The sequence below is a fragment of the Chiloscyllium plagiosum genome, unplaced genomic scaffold (genome assembly GCF_037043375.1).
Source record: "Chiloscyllium plagiosum isolate Xiang-an unplaced genomic scaffold, Cpla_swu_hap1 HiC_scaffold_28, whole genome shotgun sequence".
NCBI lineage: Eukaryota > Metazoa > Chordata > Chondrichthyes > Orectolobiformes > Hemiscylliidae > Chiloscyllium > Chiloscyllium plagiosum.
In genome coordinates, this window is record NW_028270166.1 from 49,369,939 (window position 1) to 49,393,521 (window position 23,583).

The following is a 23,583-nucleotide window of genomic DNA, read 5'->3' on the forward strand; positions in this document are numbered from 1 at the left end:
AACCTACAAAGAACAACGAAGAACATTACAGCACAGGAACGGGCCCTTCGGCCCTCCAAGCCTGCGCCGATCCAGACCCTCTATCTAAACCCGTCGCTTAGGGTGTGTATTGCTCTGCTCCCTGCCCATTCACGTATCTGTCTAGATATATTTAAATGACGCTATTGTTCCTGCCTCTACCACCTCCACTGGCAACGTACTCCAGGCATCCAACACCCTCTCCACACATATCTCCCCTAAGCTTTTCCCCTCTCATTGTGAACTCATGACTGCTAGTAATGGAAAAAGCTTCTTGCTATCCACCCTGTCTATACTCCTCATGATTTTGCAGACCTCAATCAGGTCCCCCCTCAACCTCAGTCTTTCTAATGAAAGTAATCCTAATCTATTCAACCTCTCTCCATAGCTAGCGCCCTCCATTCCAGGCAACATTCTGATTAAACTCCTCTGCACCCTCTCCAAAGCATCCACATCCTTTTGGTAATGTGGTGACCGGAACTGTATGCAGTATTCCAAATGTGGCTGAACTAAAGTCTTATACAACTGTAACATGGCCTACCAACTTTCGCACTCAATACCCCATTTGATGAAGGAAAGCATGCCTTATGCCTTCTTAACCACTCTATTATCCTGTGTTGCCATCTTCAGGGAACAATGGACCTGAACACTTAGATCTCTCTGTACATCAATTTCCCCAGGACTTTTCCATTTACTGTATAGTTTGCTCTTGAATTGGATCTTCCAAAGTGCATCACCTCACCTTTGCCTGGATTGAACTCCATCTGCCACTTCTCTGCTCAACTCTCTAATCTATCTATATTCCGCTGTATTCTCTAACAGTCCCCTTCAGTATCTGCTACTCGACCAATCTTAGTGTCATCTGCAAACTTGCTAATGAGGCAACCTACACCTTCCTCTAAATCAGTTATGAAAATGTGTTGCTGGAAAAGCGCAGCAGGTCAGGCAGCATCCAGAGAACAGGAGAATCAACGTTTCGGGCATAAGCCCTTCTTCAGGGATTGAAGAAGGGCTTATGCCCGAAACGTCGATTCTCCTGTTCTCTGGATGCTGCCTGACCTGCTGCGCTTTTCCAGCAACACATTTTCAGCTCTGATCTCCAGCATCTGCAGACCTCACTTTCTCCTCTAAATCATTTATGTACATCACAAACAATGGTGGTCCCAGCATGGATCCTTGTGGAACACCAATGGTCACAGCTCTCCATTTTGAGGAACTCCCTTCCTGACAGTCCCATTCAGTATCTGCTACTCCACCAATCTTAGTGTCATCTGCAAACTTGCTAATCAGAACACCTATACCTTCCTCCAAATCATTTATGTATATCACAACAACGGTGGTCCCAGCACGGATCTCTGTGGACCAATGGTCACAACTCTCCATTTTGAGAAACCCCCTTCCACTATTACTGTTTCCTGTTGCCCAGCCAGTTTTTTATCCATCTATCTAATACACCCTGGATCCCATGCGACTTCACTTTCTCAATCAGCCTACCATGGAGAACCTTATCAAACACCTTACTGAAGTCCATGTATATGACATCTACAGTCCTTCCTTCAATCAACTTTGTCACTTCCTCAAAGAATACTATTAAGTTGGTAAGATATGACTTCCCCGCACAAAACCACGTTGCCTATCACAGATAAGCCCATTTTCTTCCAAATGGGAATAGATCCTATCCCTCAGTATCTTCTCCAGCAGCTTCCCTACCAGTGATGACAGGCTCACCGGTCTATAATTACCTGGATTATCCCTACTACTTTTCTTAAACAAGGGGATAACATGAGTAATTCTCTAATCCTCCGGGACCTCACCGTGTTCAAGGATGCTGCAAAGATATCTGTTAAGGCCCCAGCTATTGCCTCCCTCACCTCCCTCAGTAAACTGGGATAGAACCCATCTGGAACTGGGGACTTGTCCACCTTAATGCCTTTTAGAATACCCATCACTTCCTCCTTCCTTATGCCAACTCGACCTAGAGTAATCAAACATCTATCCCTGGCCTCAATATCCATCATATCCCTCTCCTTGGTGAATACCGATGCAAAGTACTCATTAAGAATATCATCCATTTTCTCTGACTCCATGCATAACTTTCCTCTTTTCTCCTTGAGTGGTCCAACCCTTTTTCCAGTTTTCCTCTTGCTCCTTATATCTGAATAAAAGGCTTTGGGGATTTTCCTTAACTCTGTTTGCTAAAGATATCTCAACAGGCTTTAGCCCTCTTAATTCATCGTTTCAGCTTGGAAGAGTATCGAGAACGTAAGACCAAAGCTTTGTCTGTCTTCAGTCGCTTAGACCTTATGAATGCTTCCTTTTTCCTCTTAGCTAGTCTCACAATTTCACCTGTCATCCATGGCTCCCAATCTTGTCATTTCTATGCCTCATTTTCACAGTAACACATCATTCCTACACTCTAATCAACCTCTCTTTAAAAGCCTCCCACATATCAAATGTGGATTTATGTTCAAACAGCTTTTGATATAGTTGGCCTTCCCCCAATTTAGCATTCTTCCTTTAGGACCACTCTCGTCTTTGTCCATGAGTATTCTAAAACGTACGGAATTGTGATCACTATTCCCAAAGTAATCCCCTACTGATACTTCAACCACCTGGCCAGGCTCATTCCCCAACACCAGGTCCAGTATGGCCCCTTCCCGAGTTGGACAATTTATATATTACTCTAGAAAACCCTCCTGCTCAATCTTTCCTCACAAGATAACCTGTTCATCTGAGGAGCAGAAGAGTAAATCTTCTCTGAACTGCTTCTAATGTAATTATCTCCTTTTACACATAAGGAAATGAAATCTGTACAAGGTATGCAGTTGTACTAAGGTTCTGTACAGCTCCAGCTACACTTCCCTACTTTTATACTCAGTTCCCCTGGCAATAAACATCTTTCTAATCACTGACCTCAGTGGTGGGCAAGTTGTTGGAGGGAATCCTGAGGGACAGGATGTACATGTATTTGGAAAGGCAAGGACTGATTAGGAATAGTCAACATGGCTTTGTGCGTGGGAAATCATGTCTCACAAATTTGATTGAGTTTTTTGAAGAAGTAACAAAGAAGATTGATGTGGGCAGAGCTGTAGATGTGATCTATATGGACCAGTAAGGCATTCGACAAGGTTCCCCATGGGAGACTGTTTAGCTAGGTTAGATCTCATGGAATACAGGGGGAACTAGCTATTTGGATACAGAACTGGCTCAAAGGTAGAAGACAGAGGGTGGTGGTGGAGGGTTGTTTTTCAGACTGGAGGCCTGTGACCAGTGGAGTGCCACAGGGATCGGTGCTGGGTCCTCTACTTTTTGTCATTTCCATAAATGATTTGGATGCGAGCATAAGAGGTACAGTTAGTAAGTTTGCAGATGACACCAGAATTGGAGTGTAGTGGACAGCGAAGAGGGTTACCTCAGATTACAACAGGATCTGGACCAGCTGGGCCAATGGGCTGCGAAGTGGCAGATGGAGTTTAATTCAGATAAATGTGAGGTGCTGCATTTTGGGAAAGCAAATCTTAGCAGGACTTATACACTTAATAAGTCTCACTTCTGTTGTGGGCAAAGTCTTGGAGAGAATTGTAAGGGATAGGATTTATGAATATCTGGATAGGAATAATGTGATCAAGGATAGTCAGCATGGTTTTGTGAAGGGCAGGTCGTGCCTCACAAACCTTATTGAATTCTTTGAGAAGGTGACTAAGGAGGTGGACGAGTGGAAAGCGGTAGATGTGGTGTATATGGATTTTGGTAAGGCGTTTGATAAGGTTCCCCATGGTAGGCTACTTCAAACAATACAGAGGTATGGCATTGAGGGTAAGTTGGAGGTTTGGATTAGGAATTGGCTGGCTGGAAGAAGACAGAGGGTAGTAGTTGATGGTAAAGGTTCATCTTGGAGTGCCGTTACTAGCGGTGTTCCGCAAGGATCTGTTTTGGGACCATTGCTGTTTGTCATTTTTATAAATGACCTGGAGGAGGGGCTAGAAGGTTGGGTGAGCAAGTTTGCGGATGATACGAAAGTCGGAGGAGTTGTTGACAGTGAGGAAGGATGTGGCAGTTACAGCGGGATATAGATAAGCTGCAGAACTGGGCAGAAAGGTGGCAAATGGAGTTCAATGTAGCTAACTGTGAGGTGATTCACTTTGGTAAGAGTAACAAAAAGATGGGGTACTGGGCTAATGTCGGATACTCGGTAGTGTGGATGAGCAGAGGGATCTTGGTGACCATGTACACAGATCTTTGAAAGTTGCCACCCAGGTAAATAGTGCGGTGAAGAAGGCATATGGCATAATGGCTTTTATTGGTAGAGGAATTGAATTCCGGAGCCCTGAGGTCATGTTGCAGTTGTATAAGACTCTGGTGCGTCCGCATCTGGAGTACTGTGTGCAGTTTTGGTCGCCATACTATAGGAAGGATGTGGAGGCACTGGAACGGTGCAGAGGATGTTGCCTGGTATGGTAGGAAGATCGTATGAGGAAAGGCTGAGGCACTTGAGGTTGTTTTCATTGGAGAAAAGAAGGTTTAGGGGTGACTTGATAGAGGTGTACAAGATGATTAGGGGTTTAGATAGGGTTGACCATGAGAACCTTTTTCCACGTATGGAGTCAGCTATTACGAGGGGGCATAGCTTTAAATTAAGGGGTGGTAGGTATAGGACAGATGTTAGGGGTAGGTTCTTTACTCAGCGAGTCATGAGTTCATGAATGCCCTGCCAGTAGCAGTGGTGGACTCTCCCTCTTTATGGGCATTTAAGCAGGCATTGGATAGGCATATGGAGGATAGTGGGCTAGTGTAGGTTAGGTGGGCTTGGATCGGCGCAACATCGAGGGCCAAATGGCCTGTGCTGCGCTGTATTCTTCTATGTTCTATGTTCTATATGTTCTATGGTAAGGTCCTAGGGAGTGTTGCTGAACATAGAGACCTTGGCGTGCAGTTCATAGCTCCTTGAAAGTGGAGTCGCAGGTAGATAGGATAGTGAAGAAGGCGTTTGGAATGGTTTCCTTTACTGGTCAGTGTATTGAGTACAGGAGTTGGGAGGTCATGTTGCTGCTGTACAGGACATTGGTTAGGCCACTGCTGGAATATTGCATGCAATTCTGGTCTCCTTCCTATCGGAAAGATGTTGCAAAACTTGAAAGGGTTCAGAAAAGATTTACAAGGATGTTGCAAGTGTTGGAGGATTTGAGCTATAGGGAGAGGCTGAACAGGCTGGGGCTGTTTTCACTGGAGCGTTGGAGGCTGAGGGGTGACCTTATAGAGGTTTACAAAACTATGAGGGGCATGAATAGGATAAATAGACAAACTCTTTTCCCTGGGATCAGGGAGTCCAGAACTAGAGGGCAAAGGTTTAGGGTGAGAGGGAAAAAATATAAAAGAGACCTAAGGGGCAACTTTTTCACACAGCGGGTTGTACATGTATGGAATGAGCTGCCAGAGGAAGTGGTAGAGGCTGGTACAATTGCAAAATTTAAGAGGCATTTGGATGGGTATATGAATAGGAAAGGTTTGGAGGGATATGGGCCGGGTGCTGGGACTAGATTGGGTTGGGATATCTGGTCAGCATGGACAGATTGGACCGAAAGGTCTGTTTCCATGCTGTATATCTCTATGACTTATTACACCACCCTTTTGCAATTCACATTGGAGGGCATACAGATCCCTCTTTACTGCAGTATTCTGCAGCCTCTCTCTATTCAAATAACATCCTGTTTTTCTGTTCTTCCTGCCTAATTGGATAAAATCACATTTTCCCTCATTAGACTGCATCTGCAAAATTTTAGCCAATCATTTAACCTTTATACTCTTTATGTTCACTTTCCGACTCAATTATCTATAATCGTGTCATCAGCAAAATTTAGCTTGTGAGCCAGAAGCTCCAGGTTCAAGTCACACTCTCGGTCTCAATGGACAAGGAAGATATGTTTGTAAAGTGGCCAAAAAAAAAATGAGAATTAGCTTGTAAACCTTTCCGTCACACACCAATGGCAGGCCATAACAATTGGAAAGATTGCTTATCAGCCTTTTGATGAAAGAAATTGTAACCTCTACAATTACTACCTATCCATCTAGCTGCAACATGCAAGTAAAAGTGTGTTAATGTTTCAGGTCCAGTAACCCTTCTTCAGAACTGGATCCAAAATGTTAATTCTGTTTTCTCTCCAGAGCTGCTGAGATTTTCCTGCAATTTCTGTTTTTGTTTCTGATTTTGGACATCCACAGTTCTTTGAATTTTTTAAAATTTAAGTGTGTTTGCCAGAACAACTTAGACTTCTTGGTGATTGGGGAGTAGTTGGCTGGTATTCTGGAGCCAATGGTATACTGTTCAATAGGAGTTCTGGTTGAGATGAATTGGATACTTGCATCATTATGCCACCCAGGGTGATGGGTCGTGCTTTGGGCCAAATTTACCTTTGAGCAGACAGCATTTAAGTCCAGAAGCCCTACAGTGTGGAAGCAGGCCATTCGGCCCATCAAGTCCACTCCATAGAGCATCCCATCCTATCATTGTAACCATAAATTGCCCGGGGCTGATTCGCCTAACCTACTCATGTTTCAATTGTGGGAGGAAATCCACGCAGACACGGGGAGAATGTGCAAAATACACACAGGCAACCACTTGAGATTGTAACTGAACGTGGATGCATGAGCCAGGGGACTGCTTTGCATTAACTTTGACCACTCCCTGGGCACGGGAGACCCGCACAAAGATGGCCGCCACGGCCGCTCTTCACCGACAGTCCGCATGCGTGATGTAAGCCACACCTACTGTCGCGCATTCCCTACCGTCGGTCAGTTTTCCTTCCGGTCGAAGACGCCTGCAGTCGGAGAGAGCGAGTGCTCAATCTATGACATGAAGATTTAACTGCTATATCTGAAAGTGCGGACAGCGAGAAATCCGCCGCGATGGATATACCGGTTCCTCCTGAAGGTGAATGCTGGAATATGCCACTTTGGAACAGAACTCAGGCTGAGAAATGGTTTTTTTTTAAATTGTACTGGAACATACAGGCCCTTTCGTTGCGCCGCTTTGGCCCGATCTGTCTCCTTGTCCGCTCGGAGCATGCGTGTCCGCCCGTATCGGCTCTGCGCCTGCGTGGTATTTCCCTCGGCGGCAGTTGTGCATGCGCAGACTGAGTTCTGCTGAAGTGGGGGTTGGGGTTCTGGGCTGTTAAATATTTCTCAGTGGAGATGGGAAAGTAGGTATGGGGAGTTTAGGGCTTGTTACCTGGCCTGAGAATCGAACGTAAGATCACCGTCAGCTTCAGAATAATTCTTTGGGAACATTTGTCAAACGTAAACTCCTCCTCTCCCTCAAATGTAAGTCATAGGGACATACAGTATGGAAACAGACCCTTCGGTCCAACTCCTCCATGCCGACCAGATATCCTAAATGAATCTAGTCATATTTGCAAGCATTTGGCCCATATCCCTCGAAGTCTTTGTTATTCATTTACCCACCTAGATACCTTTTAAATGTAATTGCACCAGCCTCCATCACTTCCTGTGGCAGCTCATTCCAAACACACATCATCCTTTGCATGAAAACGTTGCCCCTTAGGTTTAAATCTTTCCCTTCTCATTCTAAACCAATGCCCTCTAATTCTGGACTCACCCCAACCCAGGGAAATTACCTTGTTTATTTACCCTATCCATGCCCCTTATGATTTTATTAAGGTCATCCCTCAGCATCTGATACTCCAGGGAAAACAGCCCCAGCCTATTCAGCCTCTCACTATAGCTCAAACCCTCCAACCTTGGCAACATTCTTGGAAATCTTTTCTGAAAGCTTTCAAGAATCATTTCACAGCTTTCCAGATTGATCAGCTCACAGTCCTATAAAATAATATCTTCTAATTTTAGTTTTGTTTTTCCTCAAGCAAAGTTTTCCTTGCCGCAATGTTCATCTGCAATCCATTTATGTTTTGTACTTTACAAAATATGTCCCTCCTTCAAGAATATAAAGATGTAGAAGACTTGAGACTCTGCCTTATTTCTTCAGTTTCAATCTAACTTTCACTGATACATATGTTTCTATCATTTGCAAAAATATCATTCCCACTGAAACTTAACCTATGATGTTAAAAATTTCACAACACCAGTTTATAGTCCAACAGGTTAATTTGAAAGTACAAGCTTTCAAAGCATTGCTCCTTCAGGTAGCTACCAACACCTCCACATCATGGTTAACCTATGATGTTGCACAAGAAAGTATTAATAATGTTTAGATTTCCCAGATAGTAGTACAGGGAGTCTTTAATGGATGGGGAAAATTTGCTTTACAGTAACCAAACTGGTCAAGAGGGATGGTTGGATGGCATAGGTTACCTGTTGACAAAAGGTATTCTTTGTTCAAAGAGTCATCGCAATGTCAAGTACCATTACAGACTGGAACATGAAAAAAAATCATGTGTTGCTTTAAGAGATTAGGCTTTTCAAATAGGGTGTCTGCCAGACTAAGTGGCACTATTCAGAGTGCTGTGCAATGCTGGCAGATTGAATTTGATGGAGGAAAGTAGGAAGACTTTCTATTTTGGTAGGAAGAATCAATAGGCAAGATATTATTTCATAGAGACAGAGAGAGAGCACGCGACTCCAAAAACAGTGCATGCAGCAAGGAAGTAGCTACATATTTGTGTTCACGAAACACAAAATGTTAATATGCAGATGCAGCAAATGGAATGTTTACCTTAGTGGGATTGAATATTAAAAGCAGGAAATCCTTGTTACAACTGTATATGTGTAGGTGAGGCTGGAGTAGCATGTGCAGTTTAGGGTGCTATATTTAAAAATGGATATACTGGTATTGGAGACAGTGCTAAGATGATTCAGTGGGCTGATTCCTGGGATGAGGGCATTGACTTATAATGAACAATTAAACAGGTTAGGCCTTTATTCATTAGAATTTAGAAGACTGAGAAGTAATCTTATTGAAATGTAAAAGATTCTGAAGGGACTTGACAGCATAGATATTGAGAGGATATTTTCACTCATGCTAGGCACCATAATAACAACACAGAATGTTGATTTAAAACTGAGGCACATAGGAATTCTCCCACAAAGTCATGAATGTTGAAATTCTCCACCTCGGTTGTGAAGGTTAGGTCACTGAAAGGGTTTAAAGAGATGGGCAGATTTTTGAAAATTCAAGGTGTTGAGGGCTATGGGAACCGGCATGAAAGCAGATTTGAGGCTTGGTGTAGATCAGCTATGATCTTGCTTAATGGCAAAGCAGGCTTGATGGACCGAATAGCCTACTGCTCCTATTTCACATGGGCTTATGTTACCTTCGTTGATGGAAAATTACTGTTGCCATATCCCTATAAGACTGACTGTTTTGAAAGTTATCCATTGTTCATAAAACATATTGGATATCCTAAGCGCACTAGCATGTACATAGAAACAAACTGCTGTAGATACTGGAAATATTGAATAACCAAGCAACATATGTGGAGAGAAAAGCAAAGCTTTTCAAGTTAAAGACCTTTCGTCAGAATTTAACTCTCTTAATCTGATTTGTTGGTTGAATGGTGAAGGTAGATTAGGGCACAGAACTCATTACAAACAACACAAGCCTAACATCTTAGGTTGACTGCAATCATGAGAGAGTCCCTGTATTCAGAGTTGGAGTTTTTCAAATGCGAGGGCTCCAAGTTTCTATGACATTGTTCAGAGACTTCTCTGTCCGAGAGAAAAGTCTGTCTGTCTATCTATCAATCATGTTTGGCAAAGCTGTGCTACTTTTACTATACTATAATATACTCAAGGTTCTTTTTTTTTAAATAGATTTTTTTATTGAACATTTAACATTTTTACAAGTTTACAAAATAAACAAGTATAAACATTGATATACAATTAAATCTTAAATAAATAATAATCAAAATTTAACTAAAGAAAAATACCAAGAGAAAAAAAAAAACTCAACTAACTACTAATCTAACCTACAACTAACCAGAGTGTATAATTAAGTCTCTTACATTATTCAGATAAGAAAAAAAACTGACGGATAACACAGAAATTGGGTGGTGAGATACATGCTCGGAATTATTAACATCAAATGTAACAAAACCCATATTCGTGCGGGATTCCTCTCCCAAGGGGCCCCGGACCAGCCAGATTCGCCATCTCAATTAAATAAAAGCCCTTGTTAGGATGGCCGAAATATCTGTATTTATATAATTCAAGAAGGGCTGCCATATTTTATGGAATAATTCGGTCTTTTGGTGCACCATATTTGTAAGGAAATCAAGGGGAATACATTCCATAATTAATTTGTTCCGTAGTTTTTTTTTGTTGGTCTAAACATAGCCCGGAGTCCATGCGGGGTCAGTCGGTTCCAAGGACATGCAGGTCCTTGGCCGCCTCCATCGCCAGACTATGACAACACAACGCCTGGAGGAAGAGCACCTCATCTTCCGCCTAGGAACCATCCAACCACAAGGGATGGATGCAGATTTCTCCAGCTTCCTCATTTCCCCTCCCCCCACCTTTTCTCAGTCCCAACCCTTGGACTCAGCACCGCCATCTTGACCTGCAATCTTCTTCCCGACCTCTCCGCCCCCACCCTCTCTCCAGCCTATCACCGTCACCTTAACTTCCTTCCACCTATCGCATTCCCAACGCCCCTCCCCCAAGTCCTTTCTCCCTACCTTTTATCTCAGCCTGCTTGGCACACCCTCCTCATTCCTGAAGAAGGGCTTATACCCGAAACGTCGATTCTCCTGCTCCTTGGATGCTGCCTGATCTGCTGCGCTTTTCCAGCAACACATTTTTAAGCATAATTAAGCATAATTAATCTGTGCCAATTTGAAAGTCCAGGGGGGCCCTCAGCCACCCAGTTTACCAGAATATTTTTCCTTGCACAGAAAGAGAGAATAGAAAATTATCTCTTCCCATGCATATCCAGGGAGGGTAAGTTTGAAAAGCCCAAAAGGAGAGATACAGGGTCCACTCTAATTTCCGTTCCTAAGATTTCTGTCAGAGCACTTGCTACTTTAGTCCAATATCTACAGATCTTATGACAGGTCCACAGGCAATGTACAAGAGTGCCCAGCTCTATTTTACATTTGGGACACATTGGAGATACTCCTGCCTTAAATTTTGCCAATCGAACCGGTGCTATATGGGCCCTATGAAGTATCTTCAGCTGAATAGCCTGAGTTCTGTTGCCGATGGTAATTCTTGCGTTTTCCCAAAAGTCATTCCACGTTTCTATAGAGATTTCTAGTCCCAAATCCTGATCCCATGTTTTAAGCAGATTGTCCATATCTCCTGATACTTCATCATGTAGTAAATGATAAATAGTACTGACGGAAGATACCCCCATTGGTCGTAGCACTCTACATTCTCTCTCTGATTTATAAAGACTATCTAATAATGTAGTCTTCTTCTGTATGTAATCTCAAATTTGGAAGTATCAAAAGAAGTCTCCATTAGGTAATCTGAATTTCTGACACAGCTTTCAAAAGACATCAGGACCCCTTCTTTAAATAGATCCCCTAAACAAGAGATACCCCTGGATCTCCAGAGTTTGAAACTGGCATCTGTAAACCCCGGTTAAAATCCCCATTCTCCCACTATCGGAGCATAGGGGGATGTTTTATGTGAGTTGCCCTCATCCCAAGCTTTAATTGTGTTTAGTATTATAAGGTTTTTACAGTGATCCGTAATGATTTTCCTCTTGCCTGAAAATAAAAGGTTAATAAGTGGGCATTTTACTTGAGAAGCCTCAATGTCCAGCCAGATTGATTGCAGGTCAGACAAGACTGAATCGGCTATGTAACTTAATAGGGATATTTCCTAAAATCTGGGAAATCCAATCCTCCCCTTAGCTATGGAAGCTGTAGCTCCTTCAGCTTAATGAGGGGCCGTCTATGGTTCCAGATAAAGGACCCCAATCAGCCATATAATTTACGTAGTGCCAGCCTTGGCAGCATCACCGGAAGCATTCTCATAGGGTATAAGGTGGAGGAGTTCAAAACTAGGGGGCATATTTTTATGGTGAGGAGAAGGATTTAAAAAGGATTTGAGGGGCTACTTTTTTTTTAAATGCAGAGAATGCTTAGTGTCTCAAATGAACGGCCAGACGATGTGGTGGATGACAGTCACAACAGTTAGAAATTTAAAATGTATTTGGATAAATGCATGAATAAGAAAAGTTTGGAGAGATATGGGCCGAATGCAGACAGGTGGGGCTAGTATAGTTTGGGAAACTTGGTTGGCATGGACCAATTGAACCGCTGGGTCTGTTTCCATGCTCTATGACTGAATGGCACCCATATACACAAACAGTCAAGTGGGCTGCTTTGTCCTTGTGGATGTCAAGCTTCAGTATTGTTCGATGTCCAGGCAAGTGAGGAGTATTCCATCACGCTCACTGACTTATGGCTTGTAGATGGTGGGCAGGCTTTGGGGGTCAGGTAAGTTACTGGCAGCAGGATTGCTTTCACCTGCTCTTGTGTGTCCTTCTTTATGTAATAGAATAATCTTATTACTGCAGTCAGTTTTACTTTGTGTTTTGAAAATGTACAAGCAATATTTATAATGGCCTAGATAATGTAGAAACATTTTTCAAGCTAAAAATACTGACATGCAGTACCTGAGTAGAATACAAGTACTGTGCTGAGGCTTTACATTGTAGTAGTCAAAAAATAATCAGGGTTGCCGTGTTTATTTAGTTCCATCGCAAGATTCACATTTGGGAGACTACAGAGGAAAGTAATAATTGATTCCAAATGTAATGGGCATATGAAGCTGATTTCTACAGCTTAAAGACAATGTAATTATGGAGTGGAATGGAATGAAACATGAAAGATGGTAGAAATGTAAGCTAAATATGACTATTTGTTGCTCACGAATCAGTCTTCTGTACACTAGGAAAACAAAACGCAGACTGGGTGACCGTTTTCTGGAACACTTATGTTCTGTCCTTATAAGTTACCCTGAGTTCCAGTTGCCTGCCACTTCAATAAGCCACCATGTTCTCTGGCTAAAATTTCTGTTTCAGGCTTGCTGCAATGCTCCAGCAAAGCTCCATGCAAGCTGAAAGAGTAACAACTCATCTTCCACTTAGATTTCTTACAGTTTCAGAACTCAGCACTGAGTTTAACAATTTCAGCGTATTGAACACCCTGTTTCTTGTTTATTGCCTATTTGCACAACCCCAAATCCTGTCATGAAGTGATTTGTTTTCAGCACAGTGAACACATTTTCAATTAACCATTAATCCACCATCACCTATCTAGCTTTTTTTCTCAACTTACTATCAACAATCCCTTTGTTTACCTACCTTTTTCTGTCTGGCATCTCTGTCCACTCTCACATCCCTGCTCCCCACAAACATCAGTTGAAATTACACGTTTTCCTAGCTACTTCTAATTCTGAACTCAATGTTAACTCATTGATTCTCCCCACGGATACTACTGGACCTGTTGAGTTTCAGTTTTTATTTGTTTCAGCTGTCCAGCATCAGCTGTTCTTTGTTTTATTAGATATAACTTACAGATCTGGCTAAGATGGCAGAAGGGAGACAAACGTTCTATTATCTATCTAAGATCAAAAATTACATGATACTAAGATATCATCCAGCAGGTTTATTTGAAATCACAGGTTTTCGGAGCAATGTTCCTTCAGGGACTTCACCTGATGAAGGAGTGTTGCTCTGAAAGCTTCTGATTTCAAATAAACCTGCTGGACTAAAACCTGGTGTTGTGAATTTTGACCTTGTCCACCCCAGTCCAATACTGGCATTTTCACATCACTATCTTTCTAAGACAGCATAATGGGTAACTTTAATTATTGTAGATCTAGCTGGATAAGTATGATATTAGAAGTTTTCTAAAGGAACAAACCTCAAAAATTGCCCAAAGTGTCTAGCTTCAAATCAGTGCCTCAGCCACATTTTGAATGGGAAGTTGGACTTTCAAACATTGGCCTTTTTAGAATCAGCTAATTCTTCTACAAATACTGATGTATGGTTGATAGATGAGCAGTTTGTATGGTCCAAACAAAATTTGAATGTAAGGTGAATTAAATAAAAGATTCACATTTATCTAGAGCCTCCTTCAAGCTGTACAGGACATTGGTTAGGCCATGTTTGGAATATTGCCTGCAGTTCTGGTCTCCTTCCTATCGGAAGGGTGTTGTGAAACTTGAAAGGGTTCAGAAAAGATTTACAAGGTTGTTGCCAGGGTTGGAGGGCCTGAGCTATAGGGAGAAGCTGAATAGCCTGGGGCTGTTTTCCCTGGAGCTTCAGAGGTTGAGGGGTGACCTCATAGAGGTTTATAAAATTATGAGAGGCTTGGATAGGATAAATAGACAAAGTCTTTTCCCTGGGGTGGGGAGTCCAGAACTAGAGGGCAGAGGTTTAGGGGAAAGATATAAAAGAGACCGAAGGGGCAACTTTTTCACGCAGAGGGTGGTACATGTATGGAATGAGCTGCCAGAGGAAGTGGTGGAGGCTAGTATAATTGCAACATATACAAGGCACCTGGATGGGTATATGAATAGAAAGGGTTTAGAGGGATCTGGGCCAAGTGCTGGAAATGGGCCGAGATTAGGTTGGAATAGCTGGTTGGACAAAAGGGTCTGTTTCTGTGCAGTACATCTCTATGGTTGTATGACTTCTCAATACTTCATAAACATACCTGGTTCATATATTGTTGCTCTTTCTTTGTCATTGGGTCGAAATACTGGAATTTTTTTTATTCATTCAAGAGATGAGGGCATCGCAGGGTAGTCCAGTAATCATTGTCTGTTCCTAATTGCCCAGAGGGAAGTTAGGAATTAAGACCCACATTACTGTCGTATGTCGGCCAGAGGACAAAATTGACCAGATGGATTTTACCCGACAATTGACAATAGATTCATGCCTTTCGTTAGACTCTTGACTTCGGATTATTTTTATTCAATTCAAAATCCACCATTTGTTGTGGTAAGATTCAAACCTGTCTCCCCAGAACATTACCAACATCTCTGGAATATTAGTCTGGCAATAATACCATTGCCTCCCTGGTGAATTGCAAGGATGCCTATCCAAAAGTAATGCAATAGAGGGTGTCAGGTCACCGGTATCACCTTGACGCAACTAGGGATTGGCAACAAATGCTGGACTTGTCAGCACTGGCCACAGCCTAAGAATACTTTTTTTAAAAAAATTACTTGTTTTGAGATGCATTGGTATTAGGTTCTTTTCCTGAGGTTTCACACTCGAGATACAATTCACACACACCAACATCTGCAAACAGTTAAAGTTTATTAAAGCCTGTACAAGGTAGGCGACCCCTTTGACCTTCTTTGTAGGCGTGCGAAGTCGAATCAAAGAGGCACTAAACAAAGAAAACACATCCCCTTTTTACAGGTCAGTTGGTAATGCTCACAGATACTCTGCCCTACTCTATTCTACTTTGTAGAATAGAATCCATTCATAGAAACCCTACAGTGTGCAAACTAGCCATTCAGCCCATCGAGCCCACACCGACCCTCAAAAGAGAATCCCTCCCTGACTCTCCCCCTGGTTTTTCCATGGCTAATACATCTACCCTGCACATCTTTGGGCTGTGGGAGTAAACTGGAGCACCCAGAGGAAACCCACGTAGAGACGGTTAGAATATGCAAGCACCACACAGACAGTCGCCTGAGACTGGAATTGAACCTGGCACTGTGTTTTAAAAAATTCTCAAGGTCAGGTTCGTAGGAGAGTAGTCTGACACAGAACAAACGACCAAGAGGCGAGTCTGCTAGAATATGGGCATTTTATTCCCCGCACCGTCGCCACAACCAACGGGTCTGGCTTATACTCACTCTACATGTTACCGGAACTGGGAGCCGTCAGTTCTCGTAGAGCGGTTGCCAACAACCCACGCTCGGCGGTTAAACGTAACCCTGGAGCAGACTCACCGAACTGGAGACTTTTCCAGCTGATATACTCTTTTCCAGATATAAACATTCATGTGAACAGCAGAGCAAGGCTAAAAAACACATTCCATTCTGGTTACATACAGATAAGAAGATTCACACGGGGAGGTGTGTAATAAGATTCACACGGGACTAAGCAACACCTCCATTCCGGTTAGATTCACACATGTATTGGGACATAATTTTTAACCGTTTCACCACACACTGTGAGACAGCAGTTCTAAGCACTGAGCCACCGCAGTTTGCCAGTCTACTCTGTTCCAGCGTACACCGCAGAATTGCAACAATGGGGGCTAATTTTCCATCACCATTTTGAGTGCAATTGGGTATGGGTAGTAAATGCTGGCTTCCTCAGTGACACCCCATCCAACTAGCAATGGCAACATTTCAACTAGCATTTTAAAAATATCTCTTTCCTGGTACATGACTCGTGAGAGATTAGTATGCACATACAGTAAATGATTTAGGAAAGCAAATGGAATTTTGGATTAATTGCAAAGGGGTTCAAATGTAAAGGGCTGGGACTATTGCATAGAGGATAGATGAGACCATATTTAGCGTTCTGTGCACAGTTTTGGTCTCCTGTAAGAAATTACATAACGTCATTGGAAACAGCTCAGAGAAGCTTCACTTTTCTGATTTCTGATAAATCTTGTGAAGAAAGATTATATTGAAAGATAAAGGTCATGAATCTGTACCCCTTCCCCAGAGAACAGTGGAGGCAATCTTTAAATATCTTTAAGGTAGATGTTGATTAACTCCATTGTTAGTCAAGAATCTAAGAGTAGTGGGGGGTAGATGGGGAAAAAAGGAGTTGAGGTCACAATCAGATCAGCGATAACCTTATTGCATGGTGCGACAGGTTAATAGTACTGATCTATTTCTGCTAGTTTGTAAGATGTATGACAATGTTTTTTGTCACCTGAACTATATATAATATATTATCTATATAATATCAGGTCTAGCATGATTTGGTTTAACCACAACATTTTCAATGGCAAAGAAAATATAGACATAGTCTGGATATTAATAATGTATTTCTTGTTGCAGACCAGGAGTTGAGGAATGTCATCGACAAACTTGCACAATTTGTGGCCCGGAATGGCCCTGAATTTGAGAAAATGACAATGGAGAAACAGAAAGAAAACCCCAAGTTCTCTTTTCTGTTTGGAGGCGAATACTATAATTATTACCAGTACAAACTGGCAATCGAGCAGCAATGTAAGTGTAAAAACAACATTCAGATTTCAAAGATAATAAAGCTATAGAGTTACTAAGAAAGAAGCCACGAACTCTCACTCGGTTATCTTAAGATTTACAGGTCACTCCATTTAGATTTGATACTTAATTATGGAAATTAAAGTTTGGTGGGTTGCTTCCATTCCTCCTTTCCACACAGCACCTTACTGAGAATATATGCATGCATATATTATCATTATTTTGATCTGTTTAAAAAGTGTAAAGGGGCAGCTTTTATTAAGTGAGAGATAAGAAAAAATTCCTACTTAACATTAGCTGACAAATAATGCCAACATAGTGATATAATAATGTCTAGCTTTACAAGGCAATGAAAGAATCAGACTTGACATTGGGAAATTTGATTGTTTGGCCAGTGTAATTATCATGTCCCAGTCACAGACAATAGGCTCAATTAATGCTTGCAACCAATTCATGGCAGTTATTTTCCAGGATATGCAACTAACAAATTGCTTTATTTTTTAAACAGTTAGTAAGCAACAATTGTAGTGTATTCTCTAATTTCTGTTTCCCAAAGTATTTAGGTTTGACATCGCTGAGTTATCAGCGGCTTCATGCATATGGAGAAGTAATAAAACAGAATTAAAGGCATGAGATGTCTATTTCATTAACTTTTGAAGGTGTATTCTGAAGCAAAAAGCTGGGACTCTTTTTCTCAAAGGAAGATTTTTTTAATTAGGAAAGATATAAAAGAGATTAAACAAACTCGACATTTCTCAGTGAAAAATTCTATTGGCTGAGATCAGGCAAGTCTAATAAGATGTATGCATAAAAGATTCAAACTGTTTGGGAAATGGACGTTATTATTAGAAACTTACATTTATCTGATGCCTTTCACAAAGTGAAGATATCCTAATGAAGGTTTTTTGAAGTGTAGCTATTACTTAATTTAAGTAATATTTCTGCAGTTTTTAACAGCAAGGTTCTATAATCAATAAAGAATAACTGAATTATCTGATTTTGGGTGTTGGAATGAAGCTTAAGTTGCTAATTGGAATAAATGATCTAATTTCATGTTGCACATTGTGTTCCATATTCTACTGTTTAAAATTGGCTGTACATTTAACATTCTTGAGGGAAATGCACCATGTAGGAAGAAATCTCCTCCATGTTAACACAGGATGGCAGTAAAAAGTTGGACTGCTGCTTAGAAGGTAGAGAAATTGAGGATTACGTGAACAAAGCTTGTGGACTTGTCTGGGATCTCTCAATCCTACGTCGGTTAGGCTTCTAAATAAATTGTAGGTTTGTGTAATTTTACAGGCTCTTTCAAATGCTAAAATTGGTCCTGGCATGTTAACATAGTAGGTATTCTCTCTAGTAAGAGAGAATCTTAACTATCTCCTTGACATTAAATGATATAATCATTGCTGAATTCCACCAACATTTTGGGTTACTATTATTGAACTGGACCACTTATTTACCTATTGTGGGAATTCAGCGGCAAGCAATTCAACTCTTGACTTCTCAAAGCTTGTCTATGATCTACAAGGCAATGGAATACTGTCTGCCTGCCTGGATGAGTACAGCTTTACAATAAAAAAAACCCTGACATCAGCCAAATCACAGGAGCCCAATTGTCTGGCACTCAATGTACCTCTTTAAACATTCACTCTCTCCATTACTGATGCACTGTTGTAGCAGTTTGCGTTGTCTCCAAGATGTATGCAGCAACTAACTAAGCTTCCTTCAGCAGCAGGACAGAAGATATTTCTTTGTACATGATGAAACAAATGAATGTTCAAACTGGTCTATCTTCTCCAATCAACGCAACTGTAGAACACAGCTTTCTGTACTGACTGAAACAATGGGACGGTATATCTCACGTAGCTCAGACGCAGCTTTTGAAGATTTAGCTACACAAAAAGCAGCATTTCCATACCTGTGACCTCTACCATCTAAGAAAGCAAGTGTAGTAGATACATGAGAACACCATATAGGCAAGATCCCCATCAAATCCCACACCATACTGATTGAAACTATATTGCTATACCTTCATTGTCACTTTTCTAAATTCTGGAATGTCTTTCCTGATAGCACTGCGAGTATCTACGCCAAATAGACTGCAGTGATTCAAGAAGGCAGCTCACCACCATCATTTTCCGGACAACCAAAAGTGGGCAATAATTGCTAGCCTAGCTGGTGATGCCCACATCTCTTGAATGAATGAAACCAATTCCATGCTTTTTTTCAAAAGTTTCTATTATAATCAGAGAGTTGCTGGTTTAAACTTCACTGCAAAACTGCAGCATACTCACAATCTCGGCTGACATCAGCACAGTGTTGTGGGCATTGCACCATTAAGATCTTGCAGTTCAGAGAAGATTTTAAAGCAGTTTTCTAATGTCTCAGATGTATGATCAAAGCTTCAAACCAAGACAGAGAGATTTCCTTGGGTTTAACTAACATTTGTCATTCAACTAATTCCACTAGAAACCACTCCTTTTGATCTCCTTTTAGAGAAACATGCAAATTAATGTTCTGCATAGGGCGAATGCATTTGTTAATTGTTGCAAAGCTCTTGTCAATTTCTTCCTCCCCATTGGCTTCATATCTGTCAAGCATATTTAAGTGTAGAATTTGGAGTTATTTGAAAAGGTGGTGTTAAGATATGATCTTTAACTTGCACCATTTTTCAATGTTGTGATAATTTTTAATACAATGTTGGCAAGTTGTATCATAGCCTGTACCTGGTGATCAAAGTTGATTTTGTTCTGTGCAGACTAACACATTTGCTTACTGCAGACAGTGATTCCCTATCCCTGGTATTAGCTGACAAAACTACTTCAAGCACAATGCAACTCACCATTTGCATTTAGCACTTTAGTGCAAAGTTCTAGATATTTGTTTGGTTCACCTGATCTCTTGGTCACTCTTAATGTCTAAAATTGTTTTAATGTGACCAGAAACCTCTGACTAGCTGACTTTGACACAACTGACTTCTGATCTTCTCAGCTGACAGTCAAGATAAAATCCTGAACTGAACATGAGAAACTAATTTGATGGCATTGATTTAAACCAATGCCCAAAAAAGTTTTGACCTGCAAATCAGTGTAGAATACTATTCCCAAAGGTTAACATAATTGTTCCAAGGCAAAGCATGTGCTCAGCTTACAGTAACCAGGCAGATTGTTTACTATATAACTTAATCATGATGCGTTCAATGCTAGAACTAAAAGCAGAAACTCAAGTTTAGCAGAATCTGTGGTGAGAGAATTGATGTTTCAAATGTGCGATGACTTAATTCTGTTTCTCTCCCCAAATGGTGCTACACTTGCGGAGTTTCTTCAGCAATTTGCTTTTATTATTTTCAGTACTAGGATCTTTGAAGCTAACTTGATTTGATTAAATCGTTATTCTGTGGTTTCTTTAAAATGTTAAGCCAGCAATTTAGCTCACTCAGATTAAACATAGTCAGGTAGCTGGCAAAACAAAATCCAGAAGTACAAAGGGGAAGATTAAGTAATTTATTTCAACCAATCTGTACACCAGATTCCACAAATAGAAATGGGATAGCCAGATCATCTGCCTTTAGTGCCATGTTTTCAGCGATAAATATTGGCCAGACCCCCTGACAAAGTCCCCATCTCATCAAAAAATTACCATAGGACCTTTTATGTTACTTTATGTGAACTCAGAATATCCTGCCTTAGTGTACTGTGGTGTGATTGGACCACATCTGACATCTATGCAACAGTGCTGTTAAGAGGGTGTGTGGCCCCAAAAGTAAGTTGTGTAATTCTTATCTATTCGTATATTTTTCTAACCATCTGAAACATGACACAGTTTGAACCAAATGAACCAAATAGCAACATGAAAAACTACTCAGAATTTGACAAATGCCATTGAGAAAATAGTAAATTGTAGAACAGAGTGTTCTTCCTGATATTGAAATATATGTTCCTGATAAGTAGAAGGTGTATTTCCTGAGACAAAATTGCTTCTGTTCCTAAAGCAACATTTTTACTATGCAATGCTGGGAAAATGTGTGGTTTGGTGTGGTGCTGAGTCATGTAGCTTAGAAATGATCTTTAATCTGCCTTTGCAAATCATTAAATCCATTAAATTTTTCATGTATCCTGCATCTCTGGAGAATTGACAGGAAAACTCGAGCATCCTTGGACTTATTAAAGGCAAGTTAATCAGAGTGAGACTTAGTCAGATTCTCACTCCAGATTGGATGTCTGGCAAAATTCGTGTTCAGATAGGTATCTGTTGAGCTCAAGACTGAACAGCTGTGACCTTACTTGGAGAATGACTGCTTCCTGAGACATCCAAGGACCCTCACTGGCTTGGGATCTGGATCTCAGAATGGGCTTTGGAAAATAAAGATGACATAAAGACATACTGACAGAATTCAGTCTGTTGTTCACTCTGTGATGAATAACATGAAGTGATGGATTTTTTAAACATTTAACTTCTGTGTATTCTTTTTGCAGTGTTGTGTAATCCATCGGGGCAGGAAAGTGAACCTCCAGCTGCAGCCTCTGTGCCAGCTCCAATTCCAGCCCCAGTTCCACCCCCTGCCTCCACAGCTGTGCCAGTCCCAGCTCCTGCCCCAACTCTAACTCAGCCACCCACACCTCCAGCTCCTGGCCAGCCACAGTTAGAGGAGCTGATTCAGCAGAGTGTATGGAACCTACAACAGCAGGAACAGCATCTCCTCGTGCAAAGACAGGTCAGTCCCAATACCTGGCAGTGATAAGACCAGGCCCCAGCAAAGATAACATTACATTGTCCTGGCATTTTATAAACTCAGTTATGTATTTGAGTGTCTCACTTAGGATCTTGAGCTTTTGACTATGTCACTGAATACTCCTCATTTGAAACAATCTGCTGTCTGCTTTGAGATAAATATTTCAATTTCCATTAATAGGAGGAATTCAGATAAAGGATAGTAGAGATCCAAAATTCTGTTCCACTGAAGAGGCTCTTGATGCTGTTGTTGATCGAAATTTTCAAGACTGTGGCTGATAAATTTCAATAAGACTAAGACATAGAAACAGAATTATGTTGCTTGTCCGAACAAATCGGTTCTACGAGTCAGAGATTATGGCTGATTGGATAAACCTTAACTCCATCTTCCTCTCCTTTTCCCATGACTCTTAATGCCCTTGTAGCCTTTACCCATTTTAATAATATTCAGCTCTTCTATTTTTCCTACCAAAGTGCAAAAACTTGCATTTTTCCACATTATATTTCATCTGCCATGTTTTACCCACTTGATTGTCTGTATCATTCTAATTCCTTGTGCCACCCTCACCACTTGACCTTGGACTTGCGTCTTCCACAAACTTAGCAATAGTGCATTCACTTTCATTATCCAAGATATTAATAAATATTGTAAAGAATTGTAGCCTCAGCAGTGATAACTGTGAAACTTAACTAATTAGAGGTTGCCATCTTGAAAATATCCCCTTTATCTCATCTCTTTCTTCTGTTACTTAGCCAATCCTCTATCCATGCTAATATACTGTTATGACACGGCTGTGAACCCTTTGGTTAATTAAACCAAACACCCAGACAAGCTCACCTCGCCTCGTAATCTGTTAAAATATGAGTGATTGACAACTCCCAAATTCCACTATTTAGGGAAAATAATGTCAATTTATTTCTTAACTCTAAAAGTGAACATTAAACAACAACTACTCACAACTCTAAGCCCCCCTTTCTCTTAACCGCTTATTACCTGCCTCCAATTCTATTACAAGAAACTGTTCCAATAAAACACATACTAAAATTATATCAGTTAATTTCAAAACCATACAGTGGCTGTCATCTTTCTTCTTCCGGCTGAAGATCTCCCTGGGTCATCATCTTTCTTTTACTATGAATATGTTTCATATGAAAAGTTACCTTTGATAGAGAGTGTTTTCTAATTTCATCGCTCTTGAAGGCAGTTGCTGTGTCTGATTTTCAAAATCTCTGCTTTTTTTATATCCCCAACATTGGATTGTCTCATTGGTTCAAGGTTGGCAAAAAACAATAAATTCAAACTCGCTTAGGTTTTAATATCCTGGGCATATTTTAAACTGGTTAAATTTGAGTTGTTGTCAAAACAGCGACCAACTCTGGTATCTATTTCACAGGCAAATATTACATATTTTGAATTTTCCAGTACACTCTGAGACTGCTCTTGTAAGGTCTCAGTGCAGAACAGTATTCACTTTCTCTTAAAGGTACAGTACACGCCTTCAATTTCATAACAATACTACCTACTGCAGCATGTGTTCTTATCTTATTAAATAGCCTAACGTGTGATGCTTTACCAATCCAAACATGTTATATTCACTGCTTCTCCTTTATCTATTCTGTTTGTTACCTCTTCAAAGAATTCTAATACATTTGTCAGGCATGATTTATCCTTCGTGAAGCCATGTTGATCCTCTTGATTAT

At 41.0% G+C, this 23,583-nt stretch overlaps 1 protein-coding gene across 4 annotated transcripts in view; it reads left to right on the plus strand.

The window, feature by feature from the left end:
• The first annotated feature begins 6,800 nt into the window (after nucleotides 1-6,800).
• Nucleotides 6,801-23,583, plus strand: part of cherp (calcium homeostasis endoplasmic reticulum protein) — a 68,792-nt gene continuing 52,009 nt past the window's right edge. For all 4 annotated transcript variants that reach the window (XM_043720794.2, XM_087976188.1, XM_087976190.1 and 1 more), the window contains exons 1-3: nucleotides 6,801-6,946; nucleotides 16,981-17,151; nucleotides 21,627-21,865. In XM_043720794.2, the coding sequence (XP_043576729.1) occupies nucleotides 6,922-6,946; nucleotides 16,981-17,151; nucleotides 21,627-21,865 (435 nt within the window). In that variant the 5' untranslated portion in view covers nucleotides 6,801-6,921. The remainder of the gene's footprint in view (nucleotides 6,947-16,980; nucleotides 17,152-21,626; nucleotides 21,866-23,583) is intronic.